This window comes from Rhincodon typus, chromosome 12 (assembly GCF_021869965.1).
Source record: "Rhincodon typus isolate 14 chromosome 12, sRhiTyp1.1, whole genome shotgun sequence".
Lineage (NCBI taxonomy): Eukaryota > Metazoa > Chordata > Chondrichthyes > Orectolobiformes > Rhincodontidae > Rhincodon > Rhincodon typus.
Window position 1 is genome coordinate 52444033 of NC_063343.1, and position 16229 is coordinate 52460261.

The 16229-nt window shown below is 39.5% G+C and overlaps 1 protein-coding gene across 5 annotated transcripts in view; it reads left to right on the plus strand.

Annotated features, from left to right (window-relative positions):
- sgcd (sarcoglycan, delta (dystrophin-associated glycoprotein)) overlaps positions 1-12381 on the plus strand; it is a 216851-nt gene extending 204470 nt beyond the window's left edge. For all 5 annotated transcript variants that reach the window (XM_048603739.1, XM_048603738.1, XM_048603737.1 and 2 more), the window contains 2 exons: positions 6475-6598; positions 8463-12381. In XM_048603739.1, the coding sequence (XP_048459696.1) occupies positions 6475-6598; positions 8463-8639 (301 nt within the window). In that variant the 3' untranslated portion in view covers positions 8640-12381. The remainder of the gene's footprint in view (positions 1-6474; positions 6599-8462) is intronic.
- The last annotated feature ends 3848 nt before the right edge of the window (positions 12382-16229 follow it).

Genomic DNA, 16229 nt, shown 5'->3' on the forward strand with positions numbered 1-16229 from the left:
ACCTTGTTGTCTCGGATTCTCCAGCATCTGCAGTTCCTACTATCTCTTGTTCTTATTCCATTTGTTTTCTCTCAAAGTAATATAGAATTATTCAAATATTTTAGGATGTATTTTCATAATCTAACATTTAATCACTAAAGATTTTTAGAACATAAATGTGTAATGCTTATCACAACAATTTTTAAAACTATGATAATTCATGATTATTAGTAACTTAATTCATGAAAGGTGATTTTTAGCATGTGTCAATTATGTTGGATTCTAGCCAGCTGCAAAGTCATTGGGTGCAAACTATAGCATACGTGCTGGATAATAAATAGCTCTCTTTAGTTCTGTCTCAGAGCTTTTTGTTTCAACGCTCAGATGGCGCAATTTCAAACTGACAAATGCTCGAGGAGACAATGAATTTCAATCTTTCTTCCCTCCCCAACTGGGCTGTAAAATTTGCTTCATTTGTTTTGATGTAGCAATTGGCAAGCATTCAATCACACTAAACTGCACCTTTTCCATTATATTACTGCACCCAGAGCCATATTCACTAACATAAATGCTACAGATTCCACACGAGTTATATGACAGCTGACAGACTGTTCAAATCTCACGTGTCTCAGGTGAAAGCCACGTCTTCTTTTGTAATGTACTTTGCACAGGTGAAATTAAAGTCTTCCCACACTTCAATGCACAGTGGGTGCGCTAATGTTATCAATGTGAAAAACCATTTATCTTAATAGGTTAGGATGGAATTTTGTAGATACTGGGACATATTACTGTTTCAATTATTGTCACATCATCTGCTCATTGAAATAAGTGAGATTGGAAAAGGTAAACAGAATCACCTTTGACAATGATGTGCAACTACCCATGAACAGCACATGTGACAGCCCTCAACTTAAATCGTGCTTCATCTGCAATGTGCCAATGTTATCAGTCTTCAGTTAATACTTGAAACATGACATGAGTGAATCACATAAAAACGTATTTTATCCCTCAGCAGAAATTGCCCTACTGAGCATTGAGAAAGCAATCTGTTTGACAGACACCAAGAAAAGTAATCCATCTTGGATAGTTGTATTAAACGGACATTATTGCATCCATCTGCATGTTATAGGCCCCACTTGATATTCAGTTCTGAGGTATGAGAAGCTTGAATTTCTCTTCACCTCAGAGGCATTAAACCTAAGGGCCCTGCCACAGTACACTACACATAGAATCTGCAATATTTATTTTCATAGAAATAGCTTTGGATGCAGGAATATAACAAGGACATCAATTTAATGTGATTGACCGTTCATCAATTTCTGCTTTCAGATAGCACAGCAATTCTACAACTCTGTCCTCTAATTAATTATTGAATTATTTATGCCTTCTCCTTTCAAATTGCTTAAAGCTTGAGTGTGCATGTTATTGTTGCAAAATCAGAAGTTTTTGAAATAAAGCTGAGATCAGGTGTAGTGGCAGCGATGCCTCTTATGATATCTTGCTCGGCATTCAAAATGAAAGGTAGCGATTACATGAAAAGTCAACTCTGATTCATTTTCAACAGAAGAAGTCAGCCTTGGCATGGGGTTTACAATAGGTCATAACCAGAATTCCTTTCTAATATGCGGTCACATATCATTATCTTTCCTAACTGTTTGCTTTATCTGCATGTCAACTTTCTGTGATTGTATGCAAGGACATCCATTGTCTCTCATCAATAACAAAAAACATTTCTTTAAAAATATATTTAACTGCACAATTCTCCATTTTTTTTCCATCTGCCACCTTCTTGCCACTCAATTAATATATCTCTGCAGCTTCTTTGCATCCTCTTCATAGTGAATCTGCCTTCTTGCGTTTGTATCATGAGCAAACTTGATACATGAGTGCTGATGAAGAGCCATCAAACTGAAATGTTAACTGTTTCTCTCGTCACATATTCTCCTAAACCTGCTGAGTATTTTCTGGTTTTGATTCAGATTTCCCGCATCCTGCAGTCTATTCTTTTGTGGAAATGTTACAGTCAGTTTCCTCATCTATTGACATAAATTGTAAATAGCTGAGGATGCAGCACTGATCCTGATAACATTCCACTATTTACAACCCACCAATCCAGAAATGCCTTCTTCCATTATAATATCCCCTAATCCCAATAACTCTGATCTTTCATATCAAACTTTTGTGTCCAACCTAACAGTTTTTGAAAATTCTAATACAGTACATCTACTATTTTTGCCTACCTATCCCACTGGTGACAATCTCACAACTCTCTCATAGACTTGTCAAATGTGATTTCCTTTTTATAATTCCTTGCTGATTCAGCTCAACCGTATTGGGACTTTTCAAGTGTCCTTTTATTGCACCCCAGTATGGATTTTGTGAATTCAAGTACTTAACTTTTAATACTGATGTTGGCCTAACTGGCCCATAGTTCCTTCTTTTCTCTCATCCTTATTTCTGAGTAGTAAGGTCATGTTTGCTACTTTCTAATCCATGTGGACTGTTCTAGGATTTAGGGAATTCTGAAAGATCCATACCAGTACATCCTTTATCTGCACCACCTTGCTTCAATCCCAATGGCTAAAGCTATTAGGTCCAGGGTCTTTTTTAAATTTAGCTTTTAGTCAGATATTTCTCCAGTCGTATTTCTTTACTGATACATAATTTCTCTTAGTTTTTCATTAAGACAAGACCTTTGCCCATTATATCCAGGAAGTTTTTATGCCTTTTATCATGAAGACAATTACAATATATTTGTTTAATGTTATTGCTTTATTTCACATTATACTTTCTCCTTCCTCTAACTTTAACATACCCAAATTGACTTTTATTAATGTCTTCTTTACAACCTTCTTGATGTCACTTGCTAATTTATGCTTATATTTTATATTTTCTTTCTTTACCAATTTCTTGAGCATACTTTGCTGAATTTCAAATCTTCCAAATCCTCAAGCATAGTTCTCCTTTAAAATCATAGAAAATTGTCAGTACAGAAGAGGTCAGTGCAGTTCATTGCATCCATGTCTGCTTTCACCAAAAACATCTCAGCTGGTTCTACTTTTCCATATAACCTGCAATTTTTCTTTTCAGATAGTTTCCAGTTCTCAAAGGCCTCAATTGAATTTGCCTCCATCACACTCTTGAGCAATGCATGCCAGATTCTAAGTAGTTGCTGCGTTAATTTTATTCCACGCTCATTGGAAATTTGGTGTAATCATTAATTTTTTTCATAATGCTAAACATAGAAACAAAAGAAATTAACCAGCAGTGTGCCACAAGGATAAGTGCTGGGTCCACTGCTTTTTGTCATTTATATAAATGATTTGGGTGTGAATATAGGAGGTATGGTGACACCAAAGTTGGTGGTGTAGAGGATAGTGAAGAAGATTATCACAGAGTACAATGGGACCTTAATTAGATAGGCTGATGGGCTGAGAAAAGGCAGATAAAATTTAATTCAGTTGTGAGGTGTTGCACTTTGGTAAGGCAAATCAGGGCAGGACTTGTACACATGACGTAGGGTCCTGGGAGTGTTGCTGAATGAAGAGACCTTGGGGTGCAGGTTCATAGTTCCTTGAAGATGAAGCCACAGGGAGGCAGGGTTGTGAAGAAGGTGTTTGGTATACATGCTTTTATTGGTGAGTGTATTGAGTAAAGGAGTTGGGATGTCAAGTTGTGGCTATTTGGGACATTGATTCAGCTACTTTTGGAATATTGTGTTCAATCCTGGTCTCCCTGCTATAGAAAATATGAGGTTAAACTTGGAAGTGTTCAAAAACGATTTACAAGGATGTTGCCAGAGTTGGAGGGTTTGAGCTATAGGGAGAGGCTGAATAGACTGGGGCTATTTTTCTTGTAGCACCAGAGGCTGAGGGATGACCTTATAAAAGTTTATAAAATCCGGAGGGGCATGGTTAGGGTAAATACCCAAGGCCTTTTTTCCAGGGTAGGGGAGTCGAAAGCTGGAGGGTGTAGGTTTAAGGTGAGAAGGAAAAGATTTAATGAGACCTAAGGGACAACTTTTTCACATAGAAGGTTGCGTGTGCCTGGAATGAGCTGCCAGAGGGAGTGATGGAGGCTGGTACAATAACAACACTTAAAAGGCATCTGGATGGATACATGAACAGTAATGGTTTAGAGGGATATGGGCCAAATGCTAGCAAATGGGACTGGATTAATTTAGGATATCTGGTCAGCATGGACAAGTGCCTCTTGAAATCTTGTAGATTTCTTAAGGCCTTTGTTTTCAGTATTAAGGTAGATTTGCGTCCATGTGGTTCAGGTGGCCAGCTGAATGAGCACAATGTCCAGTCCCTGCCCACATTGCTGACAGAAGGTTAGGGCTATTTTGCAAGCCAGGTCTCATTTTGTATGGCTGGTGGGTTGCATGTAGAAATCAGACAACCTAGGGCCACCCACAATGGATTCAAACTATCACGTATTGGATGATTCAACCACTCTCTGGTCCTGGTCAAAAGATAATTCAGGAAAGATCTGTTCTCAAGTTAGAAATATTCTGCTGCATGAGCCCAGGATAATTCTGGAGATCACTTGACCGACAAAAATAAAAACAATCATCTTCTACACTCCTGGAGCACTGTGGTATACATTCTGCCTAACTGAGTCTTAAGATGGCCCCAAGGTTTAACATTCATCTTACAACTCTGATTTACATAGTAAGGTGACCTAGCACTCTCATAATTAGTAAATCTTCACTCCTGTCTCCACCTTATAATGTCAATTATCATCTGGGCTATCTTGGGCTACTGATATCATGTGGGATAGTATGCCCATGCGACATCTTAAACTGAAGATAGACTCAATCTTACGAACAGTAAATAGGTTTATTGCATATTACTTAATATAGTCACGTTACATCTAAGATACATGATTGTCTCTTGTGAGACATCTGCTCAACTTAGGAGTAATTTAATGTAGCTTAACATCACAGCTACTAAAACATTCTCACACCGTATTGGTAACAAATCCAGAGTCAGAGTAGAATCAAAACCAGTTAAGGTATGCTGTGTAACTCTGGTTAGCTCCTTCCAGGGACAGTCCTTTGTATCTGTTGGATGGAGCTTACTTGTGATGTGTCCAGTTCTGGTTGCCCCGTTATAGGAAGGATATTATTAAGCTGGAAAGAGTTCTGAAGAGATTTACTAGGATGCTGGCGGATATGGAAGTTTTGAATTATAAAGAAAGGCTGAATAGGCTGTGACTATTTTCACAGGAGCGCAGGAGGTTGACAGGCGACTTTACACAAGTTTATAAAATAATGAGGGGTACAGATAGAGTTAATAGTAGTTGTCTTTTCCCTAGGATGGGGGATTTCAAGACTAGGGGCACATTTTTCAGGTGAGAGAAGAGAGATTTTTAAAAAGATATTAGGGGCAAATTTTTTATACAGAGGGTGGTTCATGTGTGGAATGAACTTCCAGAGGAAGTGGTGGATGTGGGTACATTACAACATTTAAAAGACATTTGGATAAGTACATGAATAGGAAAGAAAAACCAAAAGAACTGCGGATGCTGTGAATCAGGAACAAAAACAAAGTTGCTGGAAAAGCTCAGCAGGTCTGGCAGCATCTGTGAAGGAGAAAACAGAGTTAATGTTTCGGGTGCAGTGACCCTTCCTCAGAACTGATGGTGGCTGGGAAGTCATCAGTTTATATGCAGAAAATAGGGAGGTGAGTGGGGCAGGGACTAAGCGATAGGATAGACCCCAAAGACAGAGAAAGACAGTTGGACAGACAAAGGAGTTGCTAACGATCAGGCTGGGAGGGTGAATAGTTGTTAATGGGGACTGTTAGTGACTAACAACAGGGGGTGTGTAATGGCAGGCTATGTGGTAACAGGAATAGGAAAGGTTTGGAGGATATGGGCTAGGAGCAGGCAGATGAGACTAGATTAGTTTGGGATTATGATCGGCATGGACTAGTTCGACTGAAGGGTCTGTTTCCATGCTGTATGACTCTATGACTGTAAAACAGGTTAGATAGCAATCACCTGGGTCAGTAGCTGGTCCTTTGGAGTGTTGTATTGCCCACATCTTCAGCATGAATAAGGCATAAATCAGACTCCTTCTGTTTTTGGTCATCACAGCTTTGTTTCTGTTGAACAGGAAATGTCTGAATCTTCCCCCATTCAGAAATGATACAATGCATCCCATTGCCCATTGGTTTACAGGCATTTGATGAACATCTACGGTAGGATAGGTCTCTTGAATCAATGTATCTCTAGACATAGTGCAAATAAATATAAAATCTCATTTACATTGAATAATTGTTTCAAAGGGTTAACCCTTGGCCTGTTTGATTAAATACATCTATCATCTGTCAATCTATCATTTCTTCAAACTTGATAGAAGTGCCACAGAGGAATTTACATTATTACAAAAGAGTCGGGTTCTCCATATGTATTCATTCTGTAACTCTCAGCTGAAGGAAAATACTGACAAATACTGCAGCTAATTCCAACATTTTGTGGCCCTAGACTAGAATCACCTACACGTTCACTAATACTGGAGGCACCAAAAGGAGTTGAGATCCATGCAGAGGCGGGTAACATGCAGGCTATTTGTCGAACAGAATTGAAATTGGAATCTGAAGATGGTGAGGTGAGTGCGTTAGGATATATTTGCTATTCAAATATTAAATCTGAAAAATTTAATTCTGAAATGTTCACATATTCTATATGAATGCAAAAACAAGTACATATATGGCAAGAATTTTCTAACCCATTTTGTTCTTTTGAGACGGGGAAATTTTAAAAATAGTTGCAAAACTTTTAACAAAGAAAGATCACTATGCCATCTGACTATATTGACTATGTTTATCCAGTTTTTATGTTATCTTAAAGGATGTTTGGAAATTTAAGGGAAAACACAAAGAGAGTTTTCTCCCATATCTCCCAGTTGCACCAGGTTTTTGAAAATAATGATGTGACAGTTTCAATTTAGTTCTTAGTGAAATTCAAATCACAGCACATAAGATGCCTTCAATAAAACATTACGAAATAATGAGGCTATCAGGTTGGAGGTTTGACTTGCTTCAGCAGTGTCATGAAGTATGCATTAGGTCTGCATCTTCAGACTTGTAGAGAATGCACCTTATTTGTAAAATTAGCTTCAGATTGGCAGTGAAATTGGATAGGCCTGACTTGTAAGCATGAACTAAGTACAAAGATTGAGGATAGAATTTGAATGGGCTGGGATGGTGGTGGTAGTGGTAGTGGTGGTGGTGTTGGGGGTCTTGTGGGACCAGAGCCCCTTTTTCTAATGATTGCAAATTAATCAGCCTAATTTGAAGGCTGTCAGCTCACCAGCCACAGGCGAGTGGTGTCCAGGGATGCTGACACCAGTTAGACAAGACATAACAACAGGGCCGTGTGAGGGGGAACTGAGTTGAGATCAATGTGGCAGTCACTGCCTCCTGCACAGTCTGAGTTGTACATTATTCAGTCCAAACAGGATGGCAGCTTGCCACCTTCCTCACCACTTCAAAATAACATGCCACCCAGTGTCTTGTGGCAAATGTTGGCATTCTTCATCTATCTGAATCCAATCCAATGGAACCTAACCATGTTAGAAGTACACAGACAGGCTTACTATCAACACTCAATCTCCTGACTGAATTGTTAAAAAGTCATAGTGGTTTGATAGAACCAAATGGATATCTCTGCCATTTCAAAGGTCGTTTAAGAATCATGGGGTGTTTCTTCCCTAAAGGACATTTAAGAAACAGCTTGGTTTTTATAACAGTCAACAATTATAGAATCATACAGCATGGAAACAGACCCTTCAGTCCAACTCATCCAAACCAACCAAGTTTCCCAAACTAAACTAGTCTCACATGCTTGCGTTTGGCCCATGTCCCTCTAAACCTTCCATGTTCATGTACTTATCCAAATGTCTTTTAAATGTTGTAACTGTACTTATATCTACCACTTCCTCTGGCAGTTCATTCACATACGAACCATCCTCTGTGTGAAAAAATTTGTCCCTCAGGTCTCTTTTAAATCTTTTTCCGCTCACCTTAAGAATATGCACCCTGGTTTTGAACTGTCCCCATCCTACGGAAAAGACGATTGCTACTCACCTTGTTTCATGGCCATCATGAGACTATCTTTTAATTCCACATTTATGAATTGAACCTATGTCCAGAGACCATTAGCCTTGTTCCCTAGGTACGTATGTAGTGACATTATCATTGTACCACCACTTTCCCAAATAAATCTAAGGACGATTCAGCAGACAGCCAATATGCTAATATATATTATAATTTTAAACGCAATAATGCAAGTCAATTGTCTGCATCTGTTTGGATAGAATGGTTGTGAAAACAAAATGACATTAATGTTAATCAGAATTTTTTGTAACTGCTTGCTTTTCGAAGATGTTCTGAGATTGAGATTCTCATGGACTGTTCAAAGATGGCATTTCTTTATACAGATGTCATTATTCACTTTTCTCTCTCTTTCAGATCAATTTGGAAGCTAGAAACATAAAACTCCCCAGGCTACCTATGGGTTCATACACTTCCTCATCATCAACTCAACAAAATGTTTTTGAGGTGTGTGCTTGCCCAAATGGCAAACTGTTCCTTTCTCAAGCAGGAGTGGGCTCCACATGTCGGATAAGCAGTAGTGTCTGTCTATAAAATAAATTAAAAATAAACCTTTGCAGGGACAGAAATCTACAAGTATTGCCAGCAATGTCAGGCCTGTTGAATTTGGACATTTATTGGCGGCCATAGCTGTGTGGCGTCAGCCTGCTGGACATCATGGGAAAGGCCTCCTAAATAGACACTTTGTGCTGACTGTCTTCAAACCCTGTTCAAAGTATTGTTTCAGTATAGGGGTTATAAACAAAACAGGAATAATTTATACTGAGACGTATTGCTATAACATCTCTGTTCAAAGAGGGTAAAAACAAATGTATGCCTTTGCCTTAACTGAATGCACTCAGCAAGGAAAGCACATTATTTTTAAGTTTCATGTGTGTAATTTGGAGTGCAAAGATTACAAAATGTGTAAACTGATCAATATCCAGTACTGACATTGAACCCAATAATCATCAGGTTTTGGACTGTAGGTGCTTTGATTGAGTATATTAGGAAAGAAAAGAAATGGCTTAGCAGATGGTATGGCAAGGTACGGCTCATTTATTTGCTAACTTTTAGCAACAAATTGGTGTGTTGGCAGTTGTCAGTAATCACAACAATCCCATTTTGAGGGATTTTTTGTGGTACACTACTAATGTATCCCAGTTATTGTTTTTTTTTAAAAAAACCTGACGTCATTAAAAGTCAACTTATTAATAAATGCTTCCATTTTTAATTCAATTTTGGTTTTTGGGAAATTAATTGAATTAGTCTTGACGAGTACTTTGGTGCAGCATTGAGGGAGTATGACCTTTTCAGAGATGCGACCATTTTAATAAGATGTTAAATTCATCCTCTATCTGCTGTTGTGGATATAAATAAACCTATGGCACTATTCAAAGAACATGTGCCTCCGTTAACCAACATAACCATCAAAAAACAGACAACATGAACTATCACATTTCCATACACAACATTGATGATGACACTTTCAAATTATTTGATTATATGTGAGGTGTTTTTGAGAGAGCTGATAAGAAGCTGCATAAATGCAAGATCTCTCTTATTGTAACTTAAATAATATTTCAGAGTTTGATTGTTAAAAGTTATTGCATCATTTTAATTTTTCACCCCTAAAATATTCATTTTGAGTTTTTTGTTCGTTACTGTGGTTATTATCCTTAACCATCACCTGAAAAGATTTTGAAGAATTTTGAGAGAGTTATCTTCATTTATATTTTCTTCCTTTTGTCTCACCTCAATGCCACTCATATCCAGCCATCTACATCATCTGGAGACCTGCTCCAGGTTTCCGAGAATCTTGTTGATGAACCAGTTACTTCTTTAGAAACATGACACTGGTCTCCACAGGTGTATTTATGAGGAAAAATGAGCATTCCCCTTTCCTTTTACCTGTAATATAATGCCTGATCTTCTTTTGTCACCTTTCAGACAGGTCAGGCTCACTAGGTAGGGAATTCTGTGGGCATTCTTTGAATCAGCAATTTGGAGTCTGAGTGGTAGGACTTTTTTTTCTCTATTCATTCACGGGATGAGGGCGTCATTGGCTACACCAGCGTTTATTGCCGATCCCTAATAGACCAGAGGACAGTTATGAGTCAACTGCATTGCTGCAAGTCTGGGGTCACATGTAGTCCAGACAAAGTAAGGATGGCAGTTTCCTTCCCTAAAGGACCAGATGGGTTGGAGTAATGTTTGCTTTATTGAAGAGTGGACAGTCTTTTAGTAATATAGATGGAGATATTAATTAATTAATTCCCACAACATTCCAGAAGGTTAAACAATTGGCAATCGGAATATTTGAGAAAAAGTGATTTGAAAGCAATGACAACATTGGGTCACTAATAGCATTTGCTACTTTTTGACTCTTAACAAAGTTAGAAAAGATAAGGTTTTTTTTAGAAATGAACAAAGAATTAAGTCATTTAAGTTACTCCGCATACAGTGCTGTGGTCTAAACATATCAAGACCATTAACGTGTAAAACAATGTAGTTATTCCAATATGCAAAGATAACCAGTAAAAATGCTACTTTCAATTAAACCATGCTGATATTTAAAGTCAAGAATGAGTTTTTGTTTGGAAAATCTGCTGGAAACTGATCGGCTAAAGTCACTGGTTTTAAAGCCATTGGTGTAATGGACTACAGTCTACAGCCTGCTGATTTTGAGGGAACTGTAATCGGTGCACTCCTGGTGTGTATGTACTGGTGTGTTGTGGTAGATCAATAGAAAAATATTTTGGGCTTTTTATATATTATGAACCTACTTTATGGCTTTGAGTTACTGAGTAAGAAAGAGTCACAGACCAAAGACTGATGGGAATTCAGCCACACTGTCCATACATTATATGGTGCTTACTTTCATGATTCTGTGAGGGCCTAGTAAGGTGTCATCTTATTTCCTGTCAACGGGATCAAGACCAGGGCAGACCACAACAGCAGGATTTGCAGAAATTAGCAAAATACATTGGAAAACTCTCAGGGGCAGGATTGGAAGTGAGGCCAGAGGAACAGGTCTTGGCTGACTAATATATGTACATTATACACATATCATTCAAAATTTTGGAGTCTTTTTGAAGAACCAGACAGAAATGCCAAATCCAAAGTTATGATCAGCAAGCAACTTTGCATACGGCTACAGTCAGTGTTCAGGAAATGCTGTCCTGTCCATTATTACCACACTGTCCACTTAGTTAACTTTAGAATTTAAATTGGATCAGCCTCGATAATTTTTATTTATTTTCCTTTCTAGTAGACACATGATTATCAGTCTGTTGCACACTATAATGTTTTCACTGTGACAGACAAACTTTGTGGTCACAAAGAATAAAGCCTGTTCATTTTGAAAAGAAATTGTGTTTGCTTTTTTCTAAAAAAAAGGCAATAGTGCTTTGAGGCTGATTTTTTATGGCAAGGGACTTTCACAGATGCCAACTGCATGTTGAAGTTAAAATTTATTATTTGAACAAGAACTGTCAGCTTCTTGCTGAAGTAAAGCATATATTTGGCACAGGAACCCCATATCATTAACAACACTGAATAAATAGGCCCACCAGACACCTCAAATAAACTATGGTTTAATGTTATTATTGTTTACTGGTAAATATTTATGTAAAAATCAAATTTAACTGTTGCTGAAATGACACCATACCATTACATAGACCTTGTAGCACAGAAATAGGCCATTCAGCTCAACTGAAAATAAGAGTGTTTATACCTCACATGAACTTCTTCCACCCTATTTTATCTCAGTCTAGCATCATAACCTTCCATTCCTTACACTTTTAAGTACTTATCAAACTTCTCCTGAAGTGTATCCATGCTATTCCTCTCCTATGCCACAAGGCAGTGGAACAAAATTAAAAGAAAGCAGAAAAATAATTTTTTTCAATGAAATACCCAATCATAGGTACCCTTCGCTCTTATACAAACAACTGAAGAAGGGGAAGGCCAATGAGAGAGATTACCATAAATGGTAGTTGGGTTTTTAGTGTCATTACATTTGAGATATTTTGGAGCATTTTTGTTTTCTTCAATGCTTTGATAGTATCTTAATTTGATTCTGCTTTCTGTTAATTCATATATTTATTCAGTGCAACATCAAAGCCTGGGGAAATACTAGAAATTATTCTGAGAAAAGACTTCATTCATTGATAGCGTTTGCATCCTGTTTATAAGGAACTTGTAGGATCATCTTTCCTGGTTTTGTTTGGTTGCAAATCAGCTTAAATTGTCAGAGAGATACTTCTCTAAAAATTCTTCGAGGGTCATTGGTGTGTTGGAAGTTTGTAAGTTTGTTCATCAAAGCCTTGTCAGTTTATTGCTTTCAGCAAAATTATAAACATATTTAAAAGAGCACATTGATGATGTTTCTACATATTGCAGGCCAGAGGAAGCTTTGTTCCATAACTATCGATAAACAATTTTACACCATATTGTTGAAAGCCTCTCCACTGCACATGATGATAAAATCCCAATATTTCTGCATTTCCAGAACTTCTATTCTACCCTAATGATCTCATAAAGATGGTTCTTCAAATTGGGGATGTGCTTGCCTTAAAAGGTGTTGCTGGATTTAGTAGATGCAAGCTCTTGTTTGCTGTGATTTCTGCCCTAGTGGGATGATTCTGACATATACTTGAATGTTGGGAGAGAAATTCAGGTTGCAGAGCCTGCTTGAAATAGTCAAAATGCACAGCTGTTGAAAATATTCATATGGACCCAGATTATATATAATTTATTTTTTAAAATTACCTCCATTATATCACAATGAAGCACTTTACTCCCAATTCCTGGCCTTAAATAAAGAAAAATATGTATTTTGTTTTTATATGAAATGCATAACACAAGTAACTATTGTTATTAATTTTAAGCTTTCTTTCTTTTCCCGCTTCTTTGTATATCATTTAGTCTTTCTTCCATTTTCCGTCTAGAACTATTGAGGAAGCTTTGTGACTGTAACAATGAAGTGTATGAAAGTAATCTGGATTAACTGTACCCTATCTTCCATTTTCTGCCATATCTCCCTTTCTATGAGAAAATACCTTGTCTATTTCATTCACCCCTCTTCCCCACATCACCTCTCCTCCTAATAATTTTGCCCCAGATTAGAAATTGACTACGGGAAGCTTACAGGGATACAAATGCATACTGACCAATCACAAGTTATAAACAGTGTAATTCATAGAAACCCCTACATTGTGACTTTTTTGTTTGCTCGAATTTTGATGTCCCAGTGAGAGTCTTACATGATTTACTATCTCCTCACATGTCACAACTTTTCAGGCAGTTTGTGGTTCCAACTGCACTGCGAGGGTGTGATCCCTTTTTTAATTGTTAATGAACATCAGAAGGCTACATCTTCAATAAGCTGTGTAAGAAGAATGGGGATCAAGCTGGTTTTCGTTTGTGTGTTACGACTACACAAGTTATATCAGGTAAACTATAAATCAAAAAGGAACAAAAAAACAGGAATATGCATTTCCAGGCTCCCAGCCAATAACCTGAACAATGAATTAGCTAGAAAAATCGTATAGGGAGGATAGAATTACAATAGTGTTTTACTGAAACATTGCTCTTTGCACTAAAGCAGAAGAACTGGGACACAATAATGACATGAGAAAGTTTTGAACAAAAAGTAACATAAGATGTAACTAGTCACTAATGTCCAGGTCAGAATATTAACTGAAACATGACAAAAGTGAGCTTACCATTCTATAGGATGTACAGGGATCATGGATTAAGTGTCAAACAGACTATTAAAAATATCCTGAGCAGTTCCTGAATATACAATAAGTAGTTGAGAGGTTGATAGGTGGAGCAGTCTTGTTTATTTCTACGATGTTCTTTGGTCACTATAATACCTCTGGGTCACTTTAGAAGCTGTGGGATTTGCAGCTCACTATTGCTCTTGGCTACCATCAGTTGTGATACAATATTAAGAGTAATAATGCCACAACATGGCAGAACCAAGTAGAGTGATTACCTTGTTTCTGCAAATCTCTTAAAATAAATTGGTTCTCTAGCCTTAGCAGAAGTCCCATTAAAATGATAGATAGTTCCAAGTATTTGCTCGTGAACTATCAAGCGAGGCTAAATAAGCTCAATCTATTCTCTGCAAGGTAATTGTGCAAAACTAGGAAGAGTGAATAAAGGCACACTCTAGGAAAACAATAAGCATAAACATAACCAAATGTCTTCACAATTCACAACATGATTGTTAAATAAACTATTCCAAAGTAAGAGATAGTAGGAACTGCAGATGCAGGAGAATCCGAGACAACAAGGTGCAGAGCTGGATGAACACAGCAGGCCAACCAGCATCATAGGAGCAGGAAGGCTGACGTTTCGGCCTAGACCCCCTTCATCAGAAATGGGGGAGGGGAAGGGGGGTTCTGAAATAAATAGGGAGAGAGGGGGAGGCGGATAGAAGATGGATAGAGGAGAAGATAGGTGGAGAGGAAATAGACAGGTCGAAGAGGCGGGGATGGAGCCAGTAAAGGTGAGTGTAGGTGGGGAGTTAGGGAGGGGATAGGTCAGTCCAGGGAGGACGGACAGGTCAAGGGGGCGGGATGAGGTTAGTAGGTAGGAGATGGGGGTGCGGTTTGAGGTGGGAGGAGGGGATAGGTGGGAGGAAGAACAGGTTAGGGAGGCAGGTACGAGCTGGGCTGGTATTGGCGTGCGGTACGGGGAGGGGAGATTTTGAAGCTTGTGAAATCCACATTGATACCACTGGGCTGCAGGGTTCCCAAGCGGAATATGAGTTGCTGTTCCTGCAACCTTCAGGTGGCATCGTTGTGGCACTGCAGGAGGCCCAGGATGGACATGTCATCTGAGGAATGGGAGGGGGAGTTGAAATGGTTCACGACTGGGAAGTGCAGTTGTTTATTGCGAACCGAGCATCGGTGTTCTGCAAAGCGGTTCCAGAGCCTCCGTTTGGTTTCCCCGATGTAGAGGAGGCCACAACGGGTACAGCGGATGCAGTATACCACATTGGCAGATGTGCAGGTGAACCTCTCCTTGATGTGGAAAGCCTTCTTGGGGCCTGGGTTGGGGGTGGGGAAGGAGGTATGGGGGCAGGTGTAGCACTTACTGCGGTTGCAGGGAAAAGTGCCGGGTGTGGTGGGGCTGGAGGGGAGTGTGGAGCGGACAAGGGAGTCACGGAGAGAGTGGTCCCTCTGGAAAGCAGATAAGGGTGGGGAGGGAAAAATGTCTTTGGTGGTGGGGTCAGATTGCAGATGGCGGAAGTGTCAGAGGATGATGCGTTGGATCCGGAGGTTGGTGGGGTGATATGTGAGGACGAGGGGGATTCTTTTTTGGTTGTTATTGAGGGGACGGGGAGTGAGGGATGAGTTGCGGGAAATGTGGGAGACATAGTGGAGGGCGTTCTCGACCACTGAGGGGGGGAAGTTGCGGTCCTTGAAAAACGAGGACACCTGAGATGTACGGGAGTGGAATGCCTCATCCTGGGAGCAGATGCGGCGGAGGCGAAGGAATTGGGAATAGGGGATGGCATTTTTGCAGGAAGGTGGGTGGGAGGAGGTGTATTCTCGGTAGCTGTGGGAGTCGGTGGGCTTGAAATGAATATTAGTTTCTAGGTGGTTGCCAGAGATGGAGACAGAGAGGTCCAGGAAGGAGAGAGAGGTATTAGAGATGGTCCAGGTGAACTTAAGGTTGGGGTGGAAGGTGTTGGTGAAGTGGATGAACTGTTCGAGCTCCTCGTGGGAGTACGAGGTGGCGCCGATACAGTCATCAATGTAACAGAGGAAGAGGTGGTGTTTAGGGCCAGTGTAGGTACGGAAGAGGGATTGTTCCACGTAACCTACAAAGAGGCAGGCGTAGCTTGGGCCCATGCAGGTACCCATGGCCACCCCCTTTGTCTGTAGGAAGTGGGAGGAATTGAGAGAGAAGTTGTTGAGGGTGAGGACGAGTTCGTCTAAATGGATGAGGGTGTCAATGGAGGGGGACTGGTTGGGCCTGCGGGACAGGAAGAAGCGGAGGACCTTTAGGCCATCTGTACGGGGAATGCAGGTGTATAGGGACTGGACGTCCATGGTAAAGATGAGGTGTTGGGGACCGGGGAATTGGAAGTTCTGGAGGAGGTGGAGGGCGTGTGTGGTGTCACGG